Source organism: Perca fluviatilis, chromosome 16 (assembly GCF_010015445.1).
Source record: "Perca fluviatilis chromosome 16, GENO_Pfluv_1.0, whole genome shotgun sequence".
Lineage (NCBI taxonomy): Eukaryota > Metazoa > Chordata > Actinopteri > Perciformes > Percidae > Perca > Perca fluviatilis.
This window is the reverse complement of record NC_053127.1, coordinates 12,793,717-12,808,433: the sequence shown is the minus strand read 5'-3', so window position 1 is coordinate 12,808,433 and position 14,717 is coordinate 12,793,717. Positions and strand designations below refer to the sequence as shown.

At 39.6% G+C, this 14,717-nt stretch overlaps 3 protein-coding genes across 4 annotated transcripts; 2 read left to right on the top strand and 1 right to left on the bottom strand.

Annotated features, from left to right (window-relative positions):
- On the top strand, positions 1-7,886 carry c16h5orf24 (chromosome 16 C5orf24 homolog). 2 transcript variants are annotated; one of them, XM_039826447.1, is made up of 2 exons: positions 1-1,173; positions 2,354-7,886. In XM_039826447.1, the coding sequence occupies exon 2, from the start codon at positions 2,360-2,362 to the stop codon at positions 2,969-2,971; it is 612 nt and encodes a 203-aa protein (XP_039682381.1). In that variant the 5' UTR covers positions 1-1,173; positions 2,354-2,359; the 3' UTR covers positions 2,972-7,886. The 2 variants fall into 2 exon arrangements, with proteins under 2 accessions (XP_039682381.1, XP_039682380.1); XM_039826446.1 differs by having other exon boundaries at positions 819-1,173; positions 2,357-7,886.
- A 535-nt stretch (positions 7,887-8,421) lies between these two features.
- Positions 8,422-10,437, bottom strand: LOC120575626 (tripartite motif-containing protein 16-like). Its single transcript, XM_039826444.1, has one exon. The coding sequence runs from the start codon at positions 10,038-10,040 to the stop codon at positions 8,493-8,495; it is 1,548 nt and encodes a 515-aa protein (XP_039682378.1). The 5' UTR covers positions 10,041-10,437; the 3' UTR covers positions 8,422-8,492.
- A 99-nt stretch (positions 10,438-10,536) lies between these two features.
- On the top strand, positions 10,537-14,674 carry txndc15 (thioredoxin domain containing 15). Its single transcript, XM_039826445.1, has 6 exons — positions 10,537-10,746; positions 11,290-11,609; positions 11,963-12,109; positions 12,498-12,661; positions 13,271-13,401; positions 14,078-14,674. Exons 1-6 carry the CDS (start codon positions 10,644-10,646, stop codon positions 14,272-14,274), a joined length of 1,062 nt encoding a protein of 353 aa, XP_039682379.1. The 5' UTR covers positions 10,537-10,643; the 3' UTR covers positions 14,275-14,674.
- The last annotated feature ends 43 nt before the right edge of the window (positions 14,675-14,717 follow it).

Genomic DNA, 14,717 nt, shown 5'->3' with positions numbered 1-14,717 from the left:
CCACCCCCACCTCTCCCCCTTAGTCTCCTCTGTGATTTTTTTTTTTTATCTACAGACCATAAATAACAAAATGTCTAATGCAGTTTTGACCTCCAGTGTCATTGAACCATCACGATCTGCATTATGACTTTTAAATATAAGACATTTTCTTTTAATGTTATTTTTTTTGGGGGGGTCAGATTTCACTCTGTATGTACCCAACCATAGACTTTAAGAAGAAATAGTCAAATAAAAGATGTTTTTACTTTTCCTCACAATAAATAAATGTGTTGCTAAAGAGAGACATTGGTCCAGCTGTTTGCATTAAAAAATGTGATAGATACTGTGGAATGCCATTTAAGTCAGAATTTAATAAATAATTAAATACATGAATAAATAAATATGCTTATGAAATAAAAATAGCTATGAAAAAAAATCCTAAAATATAAATAAATGAGGCTATAAATATATAAATGAGGCAATAAAGTTCAATAAATTATAAAAGGAAATTTGTCAAAGGGATATTTCAGGGAACTTTCATTTCCTCATGTCCATTCCCCATTCATTTATATATAACAGATGGAAATAAAGTGCTGGGAAATAAGTGGCATTAGTCATTTATTTAATATTGACCTAAATTGCATTCCATATTCTCCTGCGTACTGCTTTAATTATTCACTAGCTTCTCTTTTGTATATTATTCATGTAGTGGAGTGCTGTTTGTAAGCATTTAAACTGGAATATGGCTCAATTTCAGGACAATAACATTAAAAAATAAGGCAGGATTTTGCAGCTTTATTGGATGTGAATAAACTGTGTTTTGTATTTGAAAGTGAAAACAGCGTTTAGGTATGAAAGGGGTTCAGGAGGGGAAGGAGAAAGACCTTCCCATCCCCTGTTTGGTGCTCTGCGCATGCTCAGACTGCACTCCCGTCTTATTAATTTTTAATGGAAAATGGCTGCGTTTCTTATCCAAACCTCTGGAGCTGGGCAATAAAACCACGTCAAAGCGGAAGCATCTCGCATGTCGTTAACGTTCACACCGAAACAATCCGATGTGGTGATTATACGTTAGCTAGCCGACGTCCTGTGGTGCGAAAATATTTGGGGAAAATGGATCGACTCACGCATTGAGGGATGAAAGATCATTTTTTTCCTTAACCCCTTCTGCACCGAGATCTGCGAACAATCGAGGTACAGTAACCTTAGTGCTAATGTTGGTGGCAGGAAGGTGTATTTAGATTCATTCTATGGCCTAGATGTAAACAGTCAAATCGGATATCTTCGCACATTTCCGCTTTTTCGTTACAATTGTAAACCCCTTTCTTGAAAACCGTTATTCGGGCCAAAACGAGGCTAAATTCAGTCGTTGGTGTTGTAACGGTACACAGAGACGATGAGGTTTTGTCGTCAAAGATGCAGAATCCATGTGCATATTTTTGTGAATGAACATTACTACAAACAGTGTACTATTTGTGATAGTATAGTCCACATCTCTGCAGGAGAAAGGAAATCCCATTAGCAGCAGTCTGTCCTTTTGCCTTCTTCAAGTATTTATAGCCTCATAATTAGTTATGAAGATGCTATACTTGAAATTAAAGAGCAGTTATGGGTGTAAACAGTCAAAATATGAACTCATTGTAATTACGAGGTTGTTGTGTGGGCTGTATGATACTAGTAATGAAAGAGAAAGTATTCCTTTCACTGCAGCTTCCACAAGGAGGTCAGGGTCACCCGCTGACCACCAGCTGGTAGGCATTCAGCATCTTGCTCAAAGACACTTTGGCATCACTTTAGTAAGGTGTATGCAGCTTGTTTTCAAGATGTTTAACCCAGGCCCTTTATTATCTCCATAATCATTATCCCAACCTACATCACACTTGTACATGTACACTCATAATTGCGGTGGTTTTATTCAAAAACTGAACAATTTTGTTGGCCTAACTAGGCCATTTAAACTCTTTCACCTCTGAACTCATTTTATTTATTTTAGCTTGTGAGGGGTCCGAATGAAACAACAAAACATCACAATATATGCTTCATGAGAAGTGTTTTCAAACGGTATATATTTAGGTTTTACAAGAGAAAAGACTTCAATGATGAAGACCAGGTTGTTTTGGCAAATGCGTGTAGGCTAACTGCTTTCTTTAGACTAGGTGTTAGCTTCAAACCTTAAAAAAAAAAGGGATGGAAGGCTGTAAAGCCCTATATGTGTCCAGGTTTCCTTTCTTAATGCAGGTCAAAACATTGACACCAACCTTTATTGTGTAGATGTTCATGCAACAGCATTGACTCAACACAGAGATATTAGTACTTTTATCTGTGAGTGTGATAATAACACTGTTCCAACTTATTTCTGCCCCCCCCCCCCCAGCAGAGGATGATGCGCCAGGTGACAAGCAGTGACTTCTGCATGACTAGCAGGCCGTCGTGCCTAGCAGAGGACGGCCACCACCCCGCCTCCCACTTTGACCTGTGCACCCAGGCCAACAAGTTCTACCCTCCTCCCCCTCCGTCGGCCGTCCAGATGACGCTGGCTCCTATGACCTTACCCGCCCAGAGCCACAAGCCCATGGTGTGCCAGAGACAGGAAGTGCTCGGGAGCACGCCTGGAAAAATACCCAGCATCAAAAGCGCCGATCAAGCGACGGACGACGGCAAGAAGAAGAACAAGGCCGCCGGGAAGACGGGCAGACGCGGGAGGCCTTTGGGAACCACCAAGCTAGCCGGATACAGAACCAGCACAGGGCGACCCCTCGGCACCACCAGAGCTGCGGGGTTCAAGACGAGCCCGGGAAGGCCGCTGGGTACAACCAGAGCGGCGGGGTACAAGGTCAGCCCCGGACGGCCTCCTGGCAGCATCAAGGGCCTGTCTCGCCTCAACAAACTGGCTTATGGTAGCACCTGCAGCGGAGCGGCTTTCCCCTATCCGCTGCCACACAAGGACGTCCTCTGTGAACCTTCCTGCAAAGAGAAGACAGCTAATGAGTAAAAGGCTCTACTCTCTTTCCACTCACCCTCCATCAGTTGAATAAGAGACGCATGTGTACAGGGTTCCTGCCAGATATGGGGGTGATTGTAATCTTTCCCAGTCTGCTGTGAGGCTGAGAGGAGGAGATTTTCTATTATTCGTGTTGGTGTCATCTGTGTGCCTGCCACCTGATATAATACTGTTAGTCTTTCAGTGCCACTGCTGGAGATCTATAGTGTGCGGGAGGTTTCACTACACCTTGCTGTATCTGTTTTCTTGGGGGGGAAAAAACAATAATATCAGATGTTCATTGAGCAGGGGGCTTTTATCTTTCTAACAACTGTAGTGGTAGGTTCATTTTTGGTGTGTTTTATTACTGTAAACAAAGGAGACCATCCTGAGAAGATTAATAGCCACAATTGTGTGAAGTGTGTTGGGCTGCTTTACAGCACAAAACAAGGACACATTTAACTTTGTATGTTCATCACACTACAGTTTGAATTACATAACAGCCAATGCTGTTGGATATTCCCTCTTGTTCTTGCTCTCTAAACAAACACATGCAAAGAGAGAGAGAGATAGCAACATTGGCTTTGCCACAGGAAGGTTTGTTGGAAACATGGACTTTATTTTAAAAAGCTAAATGTTATATGTAGCACCTTCTTTGTGTCACATTTGGAACATGAGAGGCATCTCCCATCAGAGGAACAGTTGGAGGCCAAGTGCCTTGCTCAGTGGCACTTTAAAGACAGATGAACAGCTAATCCTCCAGGCTAACAGCGCCCCAAAACTGAAATCCAATGAATCAAACTTCTTCCACTCGGCTCCAGAATAACACAAAAAAAAACATTATTCCTGCTAATGATGTCTTACCGTTCACTCTCTTAATGTCACCTCGAGAAATGTCTATGTATAGTTTGCATGCAAGTTTCATCAAAGCAACTGAGTCAACCTACAGATTGTTATCCAAGTCCGAACTAATGTTTTTTTTTTGTTTTTTTTTAACGAAAGGTATAAACTATAAAAATGCATAAAGATGACAGCAACTTAGTTTACCCGCTGCTTTTCCTATAACCTGCTAATAATTGACCAATGTGGACCACCAGTTGATCGCCACAGAAAAGTTGTCTGCGGGTAAACGTTTGGATGAACGTGTGTTTTTCTGTCCGCATTGTTACTGGGTCGCTCGTCATCACTGTAAAATTTGAGGTAGTTCATCTGGCCCACTACAGACAGTTCAAAACCCCCTACTCACTGACAATGTCACTGCAGGAACTGGATTTTTGTTAGCTTTCTCCTGGTAGAAATGGTTTCTCTACTCTGATTTTTGTCAGCTTGCCTTGGCCGGGGTACCATTTAAAAGGTTTCAATACCAATACAGAAGTTCTGCTACAGATAACAAAAATATACATTTTATAACTCACTCAGTTTTTACAAAATACCCCAAATTTCTTGAATGCATTAATGTTTAATTTTGTTTAACACAAAGCAGCTGAAGAAGAGCTTTCCTTAAACTAGATACACTCTTAAATTAACAGGAAATATCTGATCAAAGCTTAAGCAAACAAAAATCTAAACAAGCATTCAATTCCAACTTTTTAACCTGACAGTTTTAGATTCTCATCGCTACAGACACAGATATATGGAGAAAGAGAGTACATTACTTTAAAAGGGACACCTTGTATGTTTTGTCACATTGTAGGTAAGGCTGCCACCCAAAGAATTACTCTGTATCTTTTGTGTTATCCATCAAAACCACTACTTGCGTTATTTGAATACAAATGGATGGATATCCAAAATATCATCTTATCTATAAATGAATGTGTTGCAAAATGCGCTGACTAGGATTGATATGGCAGTTAACATTGTAGTTATAATATTTACACAAACTATCTTTAAAACTATCTTATTTATATTCTTGGTCAAAGATAGAAACAACAATACTTAAGATACATGTTTTAATTAGCATTTTAACAACTAATAGCCACATACCGGTAGTTGACCTTATGGAGCACTTAGAAACCACTATCACAGGCGTGATACGGACTACAAACCATCTCAATCATGGTCTCATTTGTTTACAAGGATCACACTAAAGTATACGATTTTAAGTATGTATTGATGTTTTCATTTCTACATGGTAAATCAATCTTTCAAGTTTTGATTTTAACATTGACAAGGTCAAGTCATGTCTGTCTTTTTTATGTTGCTATTTATGATGTTTTAGGTACATAACCGCAGCCCTGCGGATCACTTGAGTGAGACTGTTGGGGAAGCTGGTGTTTTTGTGAAATGCTAATGTAAAGCGCAAACGGACAGAATCGAAAGTTGCATTGGTTTTATTGGTTTCATATTTGTTATTTCACAACATGCTTAACGCACCGTAAATACAACAGATCACATATAGTCAAATATGATTTAGATCCAATGTGACTGATTGGCTATTTAACTACTTTTCACAGTAATACATTCAAGTTTTTATCATTTGAAATTTAAATCTTAAAACTTGGTGAACATTCACTTTTTGGTATTATTCATATACAGGCATTTCAAATCCTGAGAGTGAACAAACAGTGTAGCTCCACTGAGTTGCCCTCTCATTATAATCGATATAAAATAGTTACATTTGGTGCAATAATCTGTTGTATGTATGTATTGTACTGTGGAAACTTTGATACTACCACTTTTTATTATTGTTGTATTTTTATACTTGTGTATAAGGCCTTCTATCACTTGTTTTGTTGATGTGTGTAGTGTTAACAGAGGTTACCGAAATGTCACATACAAACATCCTTCTCACCCTCCTTTACCAAAGAATAAGACGTTATCTAACTGTAGGCATTTATTTGATTTAAAGAAACTATTCCAACATCTCACAAAATAACCTTAGCATGAAATTTTCAGTGTAAAATGTAAATGAAAAAAACACTTGGCGACCACTATCCCACTAAAGGTATGATTGTTTGAAAAAACGTCAAATTGTTGCATCTGAATCGATTCAAATGGCAGTTTCTTGAATGCATTGTAAATCGCTATACATTGAAGATGTCAACTTAGTTATTTGCATCTTACATCATCTGTTATTCAACTTTGAAAGTAGTTCTCTTTTTAGATTTAATTCTTATGTAGCCTTGGCCCAAATTTCACAGATTTTCTTTTTTTTGAGATTATGGTTGACATTATTTTTTGCTGTTTCACATTCTAAAGTTTGTCTCCATTTACAGTGTTTGCGTTGGAATGTTTTTTTTATTTTACTCATTTTGTGTTTCAGGCTCTGGATATGGTGAGGTGGAGTCGGATGGGATAAATATGCTAGCCAGATGCACTGGATAGCCCCTTTTTCACAGTAAGACATTTTGACATGTCACAGTAGGGAAAGCAGTCACTGTCACACTGTCATGGCTTACTGAGACACTTAAATAGACCCTTAATGTTAACACCTTCTAATGTCTGCTGTGAAAGAGGCCTTTGGTAGTCCCGCTCCATCTTTTAGGTAGCCTTTGTTGCAGTAGCTTCGGCAACTTAATGGCAGTTTCTTACTAAAAATCTGAAACATGTTTTGAGATTTTAGTCATTAAAACAAACATTTGAAATTATTATTTTGTCCACAGCTAGAGCTCCCATGATGCATTGACAGTGTGCTGGTGGAACATATGCTAGCATCTCTACCACTAATTTCTGTAAATCCATGCAATCTCTCAAAGGTCTTTTACCAGTGGTTCTTGGTCATATTCTTCTTTTTTTTAAGATTATTGTTTTGGCATGTTAGGCCTTTATTTGATAGGACAGCTTAGACATGAAAGGAGAGAGAGAGAGAGAGAGAGAGAGGGGGAATTACAAAGGGCCGCAGGTGGGAAATGGTGTTTGGTAAAGGTAGCTAAAAACAGAATCATATTACAATTCTTATTAGTTGTCTGGACATGGAGTAAACCACGTCCTGTTGAGCAAGGCTGTGTTTTAAGGGCTGGAATACATTTAAAGTTACTACAAATGTGATTTTGATAGAGGGGAGTGGGACTGCTACATGGCATCTGATGGGCATCTCACGGCTCCTTAAGCCTTGAAACGGTTACATTTAGGTATGAAGCAGAAATGGTTTAGACTAGGATTATAGATTGCTTGGGCTAACTAAGTGTTTGACATTGTTATGATTTGGGTGTGAATTTTTAGCAGGGCTTCCTTCTTCATAAGAATGCCTGAACATCGCAACAATTTAGTCTCACATTATCTCAAATATGTGGCTTTCTGCGCTGTCGAAATGGTAAAAATCAAAGACATGACATGAGGACAGTGTACTAATCTGTATTTGCCAGCATATTAGGTGTAACCTCAGAGCACCCTGAAGGTCCGTGTACATCACTATGTATCTTTGAGTTCTTATCTAAAATACTTTGTTAAATGTATGGACACGATGTAGGCACTTACATGTTATAAAAATACACTTTTTCTTTCCTGAATTTTGTTTACTTGATGGAAGGCACTGACATTTTGACATCTGACATTCCTCTAAGGAGGACATTGCAGAAAGGATACAGTAAGAGATTAAGGGATGATTATGGAAGGTGGCTTACCTAAAATACACTCAATAAGATGGTTAATTTATTGACATTCCTTTAGTATTAGCTGTAACATTTTACGTTTAAGCAGTGCAGAAATTGATAGTTTGATGTTTTCTTTGTTGTTTTTTTGCGTGTTTTTCTTCTCTTACGATCATCAGCATTAAATCACACATGGTCTGTTGTCTGTAGATGATGATTTCAAAAAATATTACCTCACATTTTGAGTGTTTTTGAGATGACGTGAAGCTCAGTTATTCCTAAAGTGTGATTGGCGACGCCTGTGAAGCTTTCTATAATTTCCATTTTATTCCTGCATGATTGTTGTGGAATGTTCAAAAGTTGTGTAATAAATCTGAAAGCAACACATTCTGCTGAAATATTTTCTTGAAATGTTTCCTTTTTCAAAAGAGCCAACATTTCAGAAATGGATCTTATTTGATTGTCTTCATTAATCATCAAAAATCATAAAACACTCAATAAGTTGAAAGGAATTCAATAGACAAACAAGAGATTTTTGTGATAGTCTGAAAGGGGAAGCAAGATTATAAAGCACATTGTCAGTGTGATTATTTTTAAGAATAGAAGTTTGCTTGTTAAAATGGTGGCAAGTCAACTATTTGTTTATTTGTAGAGTTTTGAACATTGACTTTTCATAAATGTTTCCAAAATTCTGTTTAAAAAAAAAAGAAAGATGTAATGTGCTTTTACAACAGCAGCAAAGTATGCATTATAACAGCAGTATGTAGAGGACTAAAAAGTGAAATTATAGAAAACTATAGTTAAATTATGCAAATGACATTCATGAATATATGGTAAAAATAAAATAATGTCTTTTAAACCTTATATTACATTCATTTGGCAAATGATAATGAAAATGTTCGGTGAATTTAACATGCGTAGCAAACAAATACATTTTTTTATTTCACGATTTTTATTAGATTGATATGACAAAACAACCAAAATCCAAGAAAACACATCACAGCCTAAGACAGAGTACCTGCAGAGTGATCCAGGTAAACTCCTATTCTGGAGGACTGAGGGCCTGAGATGGGAAGAGAAATATTCTTATGTCTGAATTTATAACTAACACCGTCACAGTCTAATACCCAAGATTTGTCATTATTTCCAAATCCACATTTGTCTTTGGTCCCTGTTCTGCTAATATCCTTGTATGCAACTCCTATTAAAACTTTTCCACTCTGCTTCACCTCCCAGTAACAACGTCCAGTCAGACCCTCTCTACTCATGACCTGCCACCATTCAATAAATCTGTCTGGGTGATCCAAATATGACTGGTCTGCTGCCATTAATTTTGCTTTTCTGTTCCTGTCACTCAATGACAAATGTTTGTGTGCTGTATTTGGATCCAGTGTGAGATGACAAGCATATTTCATAAATTCAGCTCTGGTCCCGGGCTCTTTTTGAGAGAGTAAAACATCCACCACAGTCACTGCCAGTGAGATCTTTGCCCACTCGTCACTCAGAACAGACTGCAGTTTATCTCTGGCCTCTGACACTGCCGCTGTCACATCCTCAAAAGAGCTCAGAGGACAGACATCAATGCTGGGTAAGTCCTCAGACTCACTCAGACGGGACAGTGAGGGGTAGCTGTTCAGGAAATAGAGGTGATCCTCTGTGTGCGAGAGCTTCTCCAGCTCAGTGTCTTTCCTCCGCAGCTCAGTGATCTCCTGCTGCAGCTTCTCCTCAAGCTCTTTAGCTCGACTCACCTCAGTTGTCTGCTGGGATCTGATGTGCTGCTTCACTTCAGAGCTTCTTTTATTAATGAGACTTATCAAATCGGTGAAGATCTTCTCACTGTCCCTCACAGCTTCATCAGCAGAATGATTGATAACCTCCACCCTCTGCTGAAGCACCTTGACATCTTTCTCTCTGTCCTGGACTCTCTGTTGGACTTTTTGCCGACTCACCCCAAGCTCCTTCTGCCTCTCAGCCCTCTCTGCTGCAGCGGAGACTGTATCGTGGCCTTTATGATCATCCATGGAGCAGAGATAACAGATGCACTTCTGATCAGTGCGGCAGAAAATCTTCATCACCTCGTCGTGGTGAGAGCAGATGTTCTCCTGAAGCTTCAACGTGGCTTCAACCAGCTTGTGTTTCTTTAAAGGAGCTACGCTGTAGTGAGGCTGGAGGTGCTGCTCGCAGTAAGAGGCCATACACACCAGACAGGACTTGAAGGCTTTCACTTTCATCCCAGAGCAGAAATCACAGGCCACGTCTCCAGGTCCCACATAGGAATGATCAGGTGAAGCAGCTTGAGGTCCTACTTTCTTCAGTTCCTCCACCAACTCTGCCAACATGGTATTTTTCACCAGGACAGGCCTTGTTGTGAAGTTCTGCCTGCACTGAGGACAGCTGTGTGTTTTCTCCTCATGCTCCTCACCCCAGCAGTCTTTAATACAGCCCATGCAGTAGCTGTGCCCACAGGGAATAGTCACCGGATCCTTTAGAAGATCCAGACAGATTGAACAGCATAGTTTTTCTCGATCCAGCTGAATCAGTTGCTGCGCCATTTCTCCTCTCGACGACAGAATGTCAGTAAGTTTCACTCTCTGCTTCCGATAAATCACATGGTGCTGATCTGTGAAAGGGGAGGGAATGACAAATGTCTGAGCTGAATAGTCTTTGAGCAGGAGGAGCCTCACTTAACCAGTAAATAAAGTCTGGGTGGAGGATATGAAGCTGTGCTTCTTTCAGGAAGAGGAGCTACAGGAGTTTAAGAGTTGCAGTGTGTCTTTAGTCCTCAAAGTCTGCCTTTAAGGTCAGACCTGAAATTAAAAAGTTGTTCTGGGAATCAGTGTTCCTAATGGAATAATAATGAAAACTTTTGGGTGGTCATTACTTATTCTTTACAGTTTTGTAATAAAACGTTCTCATTACTAAATCAAATTAGTTGTTTTGTAGAATTCAGCTGAAATGTGCAGTGCAATAATCATGTGAGGCAGAGATAACCATAGACAGTATGGGTCCGTCCCCCCGGAAGTCACCGGAAGCAGAATTCGGAGGCGTAACACTTATTTTCTTCCGCCACAGCTGGAAACACTCTGCCGAAAAACGTCACCCCACTTCTCAACATGTCGTGATAACCGTTCATATTTGCATCTATCTAGCTAATTATGAAAGATATGACGGGGATTTTGACTAAACCTCACGTCTTGTATGTTTTATTATTTATGTTATATAATTCTCATGTTTTCAGATTTTCTGTGACCGCACAAGGTAAGAGACTGGCAGCAGGTTGTTAGCTCGTTAGCGCTAATATTAGCTAATAGCTAACCTGTTATACTAACTACTACTTGCCTTTTATGTGAAGAAGTTGTCTCCATGTTGTGTATATAACCGCTAACGTACGCGAGTGAGCGTGTAACAGTTAGCCTAACGTTAATTTATAAATATTATAATGTGACATAGCTAACGTTAGGGGTTTAACGTTAGTCGAAAAGCTAGTGTTTCACGCATTGGTAACCTTGCAAGGAAGAGCAAGAAGTTAGTTTTGGGAAATTGTATTACTTTTAATTTTAGTAACCATCACTAATAAATGGTAAATTGATAGCTAAATGTTAAGTTATTTTATTGTTAAAAAACAATGAAATTATCATTATTAATTTTGTCTAGTTATTAGAAATAATATAACTACTTAACATTATTTTAACAGTGTATTGTTGCAGTTTCTTTAGAGAAACCGTCAAAGAGCCTGTCTTTAGCACTGTGAGATCAAAGTCTCATGGACTGTGTTTGATCTATAATTGACTTTTTCTATAGAGAATGTTGAGTCCCTGGAGCTCGTGCTGTCAGAGGATGCAGTGTCTGACTTGGAGAACAGCCCCAAGTTTGTGGAGTCCGAAGACCTGGACTCTCTGCCGAAGAGACAGTTCAAGACAGCTGAGATCGCAGATGCTGTGATGGGAACCGAAGCACCCATCGATCCATCTGACATTGAGTCCCTATTCCCCAAAAATGTGAAAGACTTCCAGTCAGGCTTTTCCCCGCCTTGTGATGAGAACAGTGCCCAGTGTGCTTCACCTGCTCTGGCTGCCAATGAAGCTTCCGTGGAGGAGGGGAGCGATGAATCGTCACAGCAGGTAGTTTACTAGAAGCACTATAACATGAATAGAAGTTGTTGTCAATTGCAGCTTGGTTACAGCTTCACCAATGTGAGGATTTGCTGCTTTTCTTAGTCTGGTGTGAATGTAAGTTGAATAGCTTTGGGTCTTTTTTTTGCTACTTTTTGACATATTATAAAAGGAACGACTATCAATGAATCGAAAAATATAATCTGTGGATTAACCTTTATTGGAAATAAGTTACCCTGTTTTTTTAGACTCATACCTCAGATATGATCAGCTAAAATTAACACAGCGATGAGTGCAGTAGTAGTAGTAGTAGTAGTAGTAGTAGTGCAGAAGTTGACTTCTCTCTGAATGTTTACCTCCAGATCACTCTTGAAATAGTCCGTGCGGACATCAAGCCAACTGAGGAACGGAACAGCACAGAGCCCGCCAAGACGTACAAGGTGAACTGTGATAAGAGGAACATCACAGGAATGGACAATTTCACAGTGCAGGTCCTCGACGCTTCACAGGTATTCATGCTGCCTATGAGGCTCACTTGTTCAGAAGTGCCCTCGACACTGTTTACAGTTGAATGTATTTCCTACAACAACAAACCAAAGTTTGCAAACTCAGTTGCAAATAAAATATGAACGACGAGAGAAAATGTATGCATGGTCTGGGAAAAGGGCACAATAAGCTGCCTTTGCATTTGTTGTTGTGGTTAGAATCAATCCAGGGCTTGTTTCACCTGTCTTTGTTTTTCATTCAAATTTTTCTTCATACCTACTGCAGGAGTGCAACATAATTTTTTGTCTAGATTTTGTAAAAGAAAGACACAGTCAGTTTAGTTTTATTCTCCAAATAAAATGCCAGAGGAGAAGAATACATCTCTTAGTCTGTGTGCCTTATTTCCCTCAGGACCTGATGGAGTTCCTCAACGCTAATGGCACCGAGTGCTCCGTGGTGTTGTTTTTTACTGCTTGGTGCCAGTTCTCAGCCAGCCTGGCACCTCACTTCAACGCACTGCCCCGAGTCTTTCCCAGCATGCACTTCCTGGCACTGGATGCCTCACAGCACAGCAGGTGAATGGTCTTTTCAATGTGCAGCAATGTACTACCTTTTGTGGTCTGCTAACCCGTTCTACCACCACATAAAATTCCGTTCTCAAGCGTATTACTTTAGCTTTTAAACGATATATGGCACAAAACCAATGTACCAGGGCTACATTACAGCATCACTGATCTGTTTTTACCAAATATTCTCAGGTCTAGCTAAAAACACAGAATCCCTCAGCACGGTAGCTTGGTTCACGTTCACTCTGAGCATGTTTGTAACCAGTACCAACAACGTTATCTTCAATTCACCGGTCTCTCCTCTGCTCTGCTCTGGTGCAGCATGGTCCGTGTAGCAGCTTCAGTTGATTAAAATGATGTTGCATCGCGTCCGTGCAAATTTCAGCCATCCCCCAGCCTGCATTCGGTAACCCACAAGAGCAGATTGTTTGAAATAAGCAACGGCGTGCCGCTGTTTAATGAATATAGCAGAAACCCTGCATAATAATGTTCATTGAGAGCTTTTTATGTTTAGATCGATTTCCTGTATATCAGACCAGATTAGCAACTCGGGTGAATATATAAAACTGAATCCTCATTTGTCATACTTGTGTCTTGTCTGTCTCCATCTTCCACCAGTCTCTCCACGAGGTTTGGGACCGTGGCAGTGCCCAACATTCTGCTGTTCCAGGGGGCCAAACCCATGGCTCGCTTCAACCACACCGACAGAACGCTGGAGACACTCACCTCCTTCATCGCTAACCAGACGGGTACAAACTAAGTAGAAACAGTACAAAATGATGCCGTTTTTGAGTTTTAAGACAAGCAAGTTCAGCTTTCTCTGGATAGAGTGCTTACTCTTTGCTGAATTAGTTTTGATTTTGGTCTCTTCCTGTTAGAGACCACACTTGATGAAATAACTGATAGTTTTGACAGTAAGGTAAAAACACTTGTTCTCACGGACAGGGCTTAAGACATTCCTCTGTGTACTTACTTTGCTTTTGTTGCTGGAAAACACCATGCTCAATAAATGTAAACATTTTGTGGGTGCTGCATAAATGAAGAAGCAGCAGGGAGTCTCTTGTGGATCAGATCAGTCAAATTAATGTATCCATTTCATTTTTAGGTTGGTTGACTTAAGTACTACACCTTTTTCTGCTACACCTGAATATCTGACACCTGACTTCTCAGAATCTATGTAGTTGTAGTTTTTTGGGAAAAATAGATTATTTCTGTTCAAAATCAGTTTTTTTTACTAAATAATTATTTCTTTGCTTGTAAGCTTTGTCTGAAATGACAAATAAAAGCATTCTACATATACACTCACCAAGGGGTCATTAGTATCCATCATATAGTTTTAAACCACACTTTCAACTAGTAAAACTATATGTATTCCATCACTGCTCCTCCAGCCTGCTGTATTTTTTGATAAACTTTGTGTTCCAGGGTTTGAAGTCAGCCCTGACAATAACGTGACGGATACAGACCGCCTTGGCCCCCTCCCCAGCGTCCCGGTGAAGAGCATCGACTGGCTGCTGGTCTTCTCTGTCCTCTTCATCACAGGCTTCACTATATACGCCATCCTGCGGACAGAGAGCATCCGCTGGCTCATACCAGGACAGGACCACGAACATCAGGACTGAAAACACAGACTGGTCACTGGATGTAAACGATCATTTTATAAACAATTTCATTTGTTGTTAAAATTAACAGTTGCTAATTTGCTTATGTTTCAAGTGTGTGATGAACAAAATAAATGTATGTGAGCCATTGCGATTTATAAATAAGAATGTAATGATGTGTAGCTGTTAACATTTCAGAGCTTTTGGCAATGTTAGATAAGTCAAAGCTACAGGCTTGTGTTTGTGTGTAGTTCTCTTCTATGATTTTTATTAGATATTCTCTTTCATCCATAATACTGAAGTACAAAGTACAAAAAAAAGCTATGACTTTACAATGCTGAGGTAGGAGCAAGATCACATAAAGCAAAAGCTGCAGTCAAGTGTAGTCCACTAATTTCATTAAAACAAAAATGAACAAGAATGATCTACCTTTTAATCTGACAAATGGTTCACTTGAAATTATA

Excerpts from the sequence above, each read along its gene's own strand:
- c16h5orf24 (XM_039826447.1), top strand. The coding sequence starts at position 2,360 with ATGATGCGCCAGGTGACAAGCAGTGACTTCTGCATGACTAGCAGGCCG.
- LOC120575626 (XM_039826444.1), bottom strand. The coding sequence starts at position 10,040 with ATGGCGCAGCAACTGATTCAGCTGGATCGAGAAAAACTATGCTGTTCA.
- txndc15 (XM_039826445.1), top strand. The coding sequence starts at position 10,644 with ATGAAAGATATGACGGGGATTTTGACTAAACCTCACGTCTTGTATGTT. Across the intron at positions 12,110-12,497 it reads AGGTCCTCGACGCTTCACAG|GACCTGATGGAGTTCCTCAA; the intron begins GTATTCATGCTG and ends TATTTCCCTCAG. Across the intron at positions 13,402-14,077 it reads CTTCATCGCTAACCAGACGG|GGTTTGAAGTCAGCCCTGAC; the intron begins GTACAAACTAAG and ends TTTGTGTTCCAG.